Genomic DNA, 7919 nt, shown 5'->3' with positions numbered 1-7919 from the left:
TGAGCCATGTCAGGGGCCATTGGCGGCTCAATAGTAATCCTGACGCCAAAGTTGATGGGCTTGGTAAACTACTTCACAACCCACACAATAGAAGAAGAAGACAGTCAAGCCAACTGTGTATCTATGCCGTATTATTATTAAATTTAAGATTACTTCATTTGCAAACATACTGAATATATTTATTAAAGATAATACATAAACTTTTGAAGGAGCTCTAGGCTTCTGTCAAAGAGCACTAACGAACCACCAAGTCCTATCAAACGCACCAGAAAGAGCATATACCGAATAAAGACTATAAGTTACCCACTTCACAGACCCATTTGAACTATGCAAGTATGCACATAAGGAGCTTAAGTTTGTCAAGTCAGCTGATTTGCATGCAAGCCAGAGAAAGTGGTCGTTTGAATGCCTTTAACAAGCTGACGAGAACAATAGACCGTCTGTAAGTACCAGTAAGTATGGTTGACACAGCTCTTAGTGGTAATGATACCGATTTCACTGCATAAGTTGGTAAGAGAGAATTATTGAACAGCGCCCTCTATCGATGAGTTGCGGTTCTACTGGTTAAAAATACCGACACTCATTTGACAAATAGCCTGTCGCCTTTGATTCATGTTTTGTTTAGTTAAGGTATTGGTGCTAATTCCTGTAAACACCATCTAATTTTATTTAACTATTAAAAGAAACTTACCTGTAAGGGAAGTTCAATAGTAATTATACGAGCTGGTTCTTCCGAAAGATTATTTACTTGTAGTAGTGCCCTTGTATCGCTGTCGTCACAAATTTTAAAGCCTCTAATTATGAAAAAAAAGAGACATAAAATGGCAACACTATTACCCGCCATTTCCACACCGTACTCGAGCCCAAACGTCATTTAAGTTTAAAGCAGGAATATCAATTTTATTTTCACTTTCAACAGGATAGGGGTGATAAGGAAACTTATTATTGTAGTTTTCTAGTAACTAATGGGAAGGGTGGGTTTATCCCATAATCTTTCGGAAGAACCAGCTCGTATAATTACTATTGAACTTCCCTTACAGGTAAGTTTCTTTTAATAGTTAATTATACTTCGCTGGTTCTTCCGAAAGATTATTTACTTGTAGATGTTAAGAGCATGAAAATAAATTGTAACTTTATATTTTTCTCTTTTTTATTATTATTATTTAATATTTTTTTAACAAAAGTAGAAAATAAACCATAATCAACATGAGATTACAATGTTTAGCTCTCAATAATAGCTCTAGCAAAACCGTCTTCTAGAGAGTCCTCAACAACAGGCCTGTTATAAAAATCAGCAAAAACGCGAGAAGTGGCAGACCAGCCTGCGGTCTTACGGATCAGTTGCAAGCTGACTCCACGACGGCTCGCTGCCGACGTGGCGGCGTGCCGCGTACTATGGCCACTGAATATTGTAGTGTCCACTCCGCTGAATTCCAGCGTACACTTTATCCATTTGCTCAAAGTCTGAGAAGACACTCTAGAATACGGTCTTTTAAAACTAATAAATAAATGATTTACATTAATCGGCCTCAATGATTCAGTTCTATTTAAATATGATACAAGTGTTTTTGCTGGACAAATTTCAGGCTTTTCATCAAAAAATGGAAGTATTAATAGAGGTTGAGATCGATTTACTCCTGAGGTTTTGATCATGTCTGGTATCTTAATTAAGATTCTTGTATTATTTATTTCGATATTGGGTAATTTAATAAGAGACAGTGTCTGAACGCGGTGAGCAGTTACTAATGCTAGCAATGTAATCAACTTTTTCGAAATTAATTCAAAAGTTATTTCTTCATTTGGATATAAACTACTTAGTTTGTCCAGAACAATAGATGGGTTCCAGGTATAATCATATCTAGGCAGAGCAGGTGTACGTCTATATACCCCTTTTAGAAAACGAGATATTAATTCATCGTCCATCTGTTTCCCTAAAATCAAAACCAAAGCTGACCTATAGCAATTTAAGGTTCCATATTTTGCACCTCTATTACAAATAATTGCAAGAAATCTTAAAATTATCTTAATTGATGTATTGTAACAATCATAACTGTTTTTTATACAAAATAGATTCCACTCTTTTAAGGCTGATTGGTACTGTTTATAAGTATTTGCTGATAGAGAATCTAACAATATTTCTAAGGCCTCGGTAGGTGCTCCTCTTCTCAGTAACGCTGCCCGCACAAAACTCCTGCCATCAAAGACAGCGTTTTGTATTGTGGGTGCCGTTCTCTGAAAGGAGATGACAATAAATTAGGATAAGGATCCAACGTAACTAAATCTGAAATACAGATTTTATTAAAAAGCGGAAACCAAGGCTGATTAGGCCACCGAGGAGCAACTACGATCCCAGTTGCTTTGTCTGAAATTATTTTTGATAAAACTTTTACTAATAAACAAAACGGTGGAAACGCATAAAAATAATAATCTTTCCAATTCAGTGTAAAAGCGTCCACGATGAAAGAGCCTGGATCACCGTGCCAGGATGCGTATGTGTCGCATTTGTGGTTTAATCGACTTGCAAATAAATCAATATCAGGAGTAGAAAACGTATTTATAATTTTTATGTATGCGCAAGTGTCCAGTTGCCATTCTGTATCTAAATACTGTTTACGAGATTCAGAATCTGCAATCGCATTATCTATTGACGATATATAGGACGCAAACACAAAATTGTTTTGCTCCTCGCAAAGGTCCCAAATATTTTTGGCAATCGTATTAAGGTGAACGTACTGGACGCCACCCATCCTGTTAATGTAAGAAACAGCCGTTGTATTGTCTACTCGAATAATAATTTCTGAATCGTAAATGTTTCTTGTAAAAATTTGTATGCCAAAAAAAGCAGCAATCAATTCTAATTCATTTATATGCTTTTTAGATTCACTTATAGACCAAAGACCACTTGCCCGTTTATCTCCACAGCTAGCCCCCCAACCCGTGCGCGATGCGTCCGAATAAATTTCTAATACAAAATTATTTTGTCTAATGATGTTAAATCAATTGTTGTATCAATTTTTGATAACCACCACTGAATATCTTCTTGAAGATTATGAGGGATTTTAAGATGTTTGTCGTAATCGTCATCGTCTTTTAAATTTAAATACTTCACTCGTTCAAACATTTTAGTATGTGACCATCCATAAGCAACTGCAGGGCATGCTGAACTAAGTAAACCCAAGACTCGAGCAAAGGATCTTATAGAGCAAGATTCGACTTCTAAAAGCCATAATAACTCGGATTTTATTCGTAACCGCTTCTCAGTCGTCAAAGAAAGGGTTAATTTTTTCGAATTTAATATGAAACCAAGAAATTTGCAACATTTGCTTGGGTATAAAACACTTTTCTTATAATTTATTACAAATCCTAAATACACTTCTCATCAAAAAAATCGAAACACCTTGCAAGTTTACGTTTTGTCAGGATTATCAGAAAAATGTGTACATTTAGGAATAAATGTTAAATGTCGTTTAATAGTGAGTAATATGAGCTTATCAAATCTTAATGTTAATGTTCTAAATTTAAATGAATTTTTCATAGGTTTCGTATTTTGTTAAATGAGTCATTTTTATTCCGTATGGAGTATAAAGGAAATGGATAAAACAACACACGTAAATGAAAAAAAAAGCTAAAAAACGTTTATTTAATAACTTGTATTCCCTCCCCGAGCTCTAATTACTGCTTCCATACGGTTCTTCATCGATCGGATGAGAGTCACGATCACATGCTGTGGTATATTGTCCCATTCCTCTTGGATTGCATCTTGCAGCTGGCTAAGTGTTTCTGGGGCAGGATCTCTTGCTCGAATTCGTCTCTTTAATTCATCCCACAGATGTTCAATGGGATTCATGTCCGGGCTTCTTGCTGGCCATTCCATAATAGAGATATCGACTTCGTTAAGATAATCTCGTACGACGCCCGCGGTGTGAGCCCTAGCATTGTCGTGCATGAATATGAAGCCGTTGCCAATAAAATGTGCATAGGGCATCACATGTGGCTCGAGACACTCTTCGACGTACCGATGACAGTTTAGTGCAGGCAGACGTGGCCCAGACACGAAAGCAAGCTCTGTCTTACCGTCGGCGCTGATTCCTCCCCAAACCGTCCACGAACCGCCACCATAGCTGACCTTTTCTTCAATGCAGCATTGTGCATAGCGTTCTCCGTCTCTTCTGTAGACCTTGTTCCTTCCGTCGTTACCATACAGCATAATTTTACACTCATCAGAAAAGAGAACTTTGCTCCACTGTAGGTATGACCAATTTAGGTGCTCACGTGCAAAGTTAAGGCGCGCTCTTCGATGGTCTGCAGTTAATTTCGGCCCATTTGCTGGCTTATGCGGTACCAGTCCACGATCCTTCAACCTTCTTCTAATTGTAGAGTCACTTACAGCCACCCTTCGTACAACACGAAGCCGCTGCTGCAGTTGAAAAGCGTTAAGGCGTCGATTTCTTAAAGAAGTTGTTACAATAAATCGATCATCACGCTCAGAAGTGACCCGATTCCTGCCAGATCCTGAACGGCGCGTGAACAAACCAGTCTCCCGATAACGTTTATAGACTCTATGAACAGATGACAGGCTTAGATGCAGTCTTGCAGCCACAACACGCTGACTAAGGCCAGAATCCAGCAATGCCACAACTTGGGCGGCTTCTGTGGGCGAAGTATCCATACGTTTTAGAACAAAAACCTTTTTTCAGACGTCCCAAAGTCACAGTATTGAAATAAAAAACAAAAAGTTTAAGGATAGGCGCCAATTTTTAGTTTTTAAACGCTAAATGTACTCCAACCCTAAACACACATTTGTCTCAAAACAGTGATTCATTTCGTTTATAAGATAAACAAATGAAATTCTAATTTTGAATTTAGAATTTTCGCTTATTACTGTAATGGCCAAACTGCCAGCTATACATTTATGTATTTTTTTTCATCGTATGAATTATTTTTTGTGTTAAATTCGGACAGAAACAATGAAAACGGAAGTGTTTCGATTTTTTTGATGAGAAGTGTATGTCAAAACATTATTTGTGGTATTTAAATTCTCTTTACATTGTTCATATGTTTTTCCTATTAGTAGTAAGTCGTCCAAGTAATAAACAGATAAATATCCCAACCGACGCAAGTATTGCATAACCGGTTTCATTAATTTAGTAAAAACAAACGGAGCAACATTGAGACCAAAAGGCAACACTGAAAATTCATATAATTTTGATTTGTATTGAAACCTTAAATATTTTCTATGGTTTTTAGTGATATTAATAAGAAAATATGCATCCTTTAAATCAATTGTACACATGTTACAATCTCTGGTTATCAACTTTACGGCAGTTCGGAGATCTTCCAATTTGAAATGAGACGTATCAATAAACGTATTTAATGATTTTAGATTAAGAATTAAACGTTTATCACCATTAGGTTTGCTGATCAAAAATATTTTTGATATGAATTGTCCCGTACACGGTAAGCATTCATTTATGGCTCTGATAGAAACGAGCCTATCTATTTCTTTTGTAAACTGTTTATCTTCTTCGATATTATGGGGATAAGTAACCAATGGTACACCTTGATATACTGGACGACTGAAAGGTATTTGATAACCTTTAACCCAAGAAAGAATTGTGTTGTCGTTCGTTATTTGACACCATCGAGAATAAAAATACTTGATCCTCCCAGCGTGCTGGATTACCTGGTCGTCCTCTAAGACCGCTTGGCTTGTTGAGGGCGCTGGCTCGTCTGCGCCCGACGCGGGGCTGCTGAGGACGTTGGCGCTGCAGGACGGCGCTCGCGATACGCGCCTGCCGTCATGGTGTTCAGTGGCCGGTGAGACGAGCCCCTCCAGTTTAAAGTCGCTGGGGCGGTATATGAATTATTAGACGCCTTACTGTTCGGTCTCTGATGTGAAGACGAAGCTTTTTGTGGCTTAACTTTAATGTCAGTAGCTGACTTTGAACACGCCTTAACAGCTTTTAGTTTGTCGGGTAACACTTCGCCGAATAAAAAATTATCTCGAGGTATGTCTTTTATGGCATCTTTAGTATTTTTATTTAACCCTTGTCCTAAAAGTGATCTTCTGGTCAACGACTCTAAATAGTGAAGATCCGTTAATATTTGTCCGCCATCACCCATATATTTAATTATTTTTTCCCGCAATTGTTTGTCGGGTATTTTAAGAGCTACGTCAATAGCTTTACCAATGCAAGTAATGCCAGCTCCAAGTTGAGCCTGTTTTTGTTCTAGTTTAGAATCTCTTTTCACGGCGGTTTCTTGAACAGCAGCCTTTATTTCATCGTTCAGTTTTGGAGGAAGCAAGAAAGTACAGTTGGAAGGTGGCAAATATTGTTTTATTAAGTCAGAACGATTTTCTTTTTTAATTCCTTTCTGTAAAATATTATTCCAACGAACTGCTAAGTGAGAATGTATTTCTTCTCCAAAATCTTTGCTCAGAGTTGGATCTTCGCCGAAAACCGAGAATATATCGTCATCGTCCTTGTTTTCCGAATGAATTTCAGCAACTGAAAAAATATCATAACATATTACATATTGTGGCAATATATCGACATAATATATCGTATTAATCATTGCGTATGACATCCAGTCAATACTTGCAACGTTAATTTTAAAAAAATAATAATAATCGTAGTGCAGCTTAGTATAAGACATTACGTGTGACATTCAGTCGACAATTGTAACGCTTTGTTATGAAGTTGCGTATGCCATACAGACAATACTTGCAACCATCGCTTGTCACTAAAATGTGGGTACATTGATATTTTTCAGAAGTGTAGATACCGATAACAAAAATTCTAATTTTGAATAACATGATGGGTCATGTTGTACATATACGAGTATTTACTTTACTAACCGTTATCTGTTTCGTCGACTTGTTCATCATTCGAGGATTCACTGGAAATCACGCGACGTACTCGTTTTCGCGGTGAAGGTGAATCCGATGATGATGAATCCGATGTACATGATTCTAATGTTGCACGTACACGTTTTCGTTTGGTTAATTTGTTCTTCAGGTAACGAATTTTTTCACGAATTTTTTCCATTTCTGGTGTGTGTGAACAACAGCGCACAAGAACAAAGAATGACGTTTGGGCTCGAGTACGGTGTGGAAATGGCGGGTAATAGTGTTGCCATTTTATGTCTCTTTTTTTTTCATAATTAGAGGCTTTAAAATTTGTGACGACAGCGATACAAGGGCACTACTACAAGTAAATAATCTTTCGGAAGAACCAGCGAAGTATAATTTAAGTTATATCTGTCATTTTCTTATCCGCCGAAAAGGAAAGGGACGGGTAATCGACAAGCATAAAATTTATGGAACACACGTCAATTTTAAGCACAAATCTAAAACAACCGTCTAAAAATTCGCCCGGGTTATTCATTTATTTACTCATTCTTCCTAAAATTAAGAGCTGTCAATCATCCGTCCCTTTCCTTTTCGGCGGATAAGAAAATGACAGGTATAACTTAAAGTAAAATTAAGAGATGTCTGCAGGAATCGGGGCCATTAGTAACTAATTAGTTCGATCGGACTTAGTTTATAAGTCAAAATTAATTTGCTTGACTTAATAAATTAATTAAAAGTGGAATCATGAGTTACATAATGGTAAAACGGGCGTCAGATGTTTCAAAAAGACAACAGAAAGTGTGACAACCCTTGATTAAATAACTCTTCAAATTACATTCTACTATTAAGATGTAAGTAAGTATCTTGTGCCTAGAACCGGGCATGTATATATGGGACAATTTTATTTATGTATGACATATCAACATAAACATATAACATAAATAGCCTATATACGTCAAACTGCTGGGCACAGGCCTCCCCTCAGTCAACCGGAGGGGGTATGGAATACAAATACAAATACAGAAATGTTTATTCGTGAATGTTGCGTGTTACAAGATATTACAGT

General features: G+C 37.1%; 1 protein-coding gene across 1 annotated transcript; it reads right to left on the bottom strand.

Moving 5' to 3' along the window:
- Positions 1 to 1221: 1221 nt before the first annotated feature.
- Positions 1222 to 5861, bottom strand: LOC126374094 (uncharacterized). Its single transcript, XM_050020569.1, has 2 exons — positions 5684 to 5861; positions 1222 to 2232 (listed from the first exon to the last, which is right to left on the bottom strand). Exon 2 carries the CDS (start codon positions 1921 to 1923, stop codon positions 1222 to 1224), a length of 702 nt encoding a protein of 233 aa, XP_049876526.1. The 5' UTR covers positions 1924 to 2232; positions 5684 to 5861.
- Between the last annotated feature and the right edge of the window lie 2058 nt (positions 5862 to 7919).

This window comes from Pectinophora gossypiella, chromosome 16 (assembly GCF_024362695.1).
Source record: "Pectinophora gossypiella chromosome 16, ilPecGoss1.1, whole genome shotgun sequence".
NCBI lineage: Eukaryota > Metazoa > Arthropoda > Insecta > Lepidoptera > Gelechiidae > Pectinophora > Pectinophora gossypiella.
Note: the sequence above shows the minus strand (reverse complement) of the source record. Positions and strands in the feature narration are given on the sequence as shown.

Bases quoted from the DNA above. Each gene is read 5' to 3' on its own strand.
- LOC126374094 (XM_050020569.1), bottom strand. From the start codon at position 1,923: ATGGACGATGAATTAATATCTCGTTTTCTAAAAGGGGTATATAGACGT.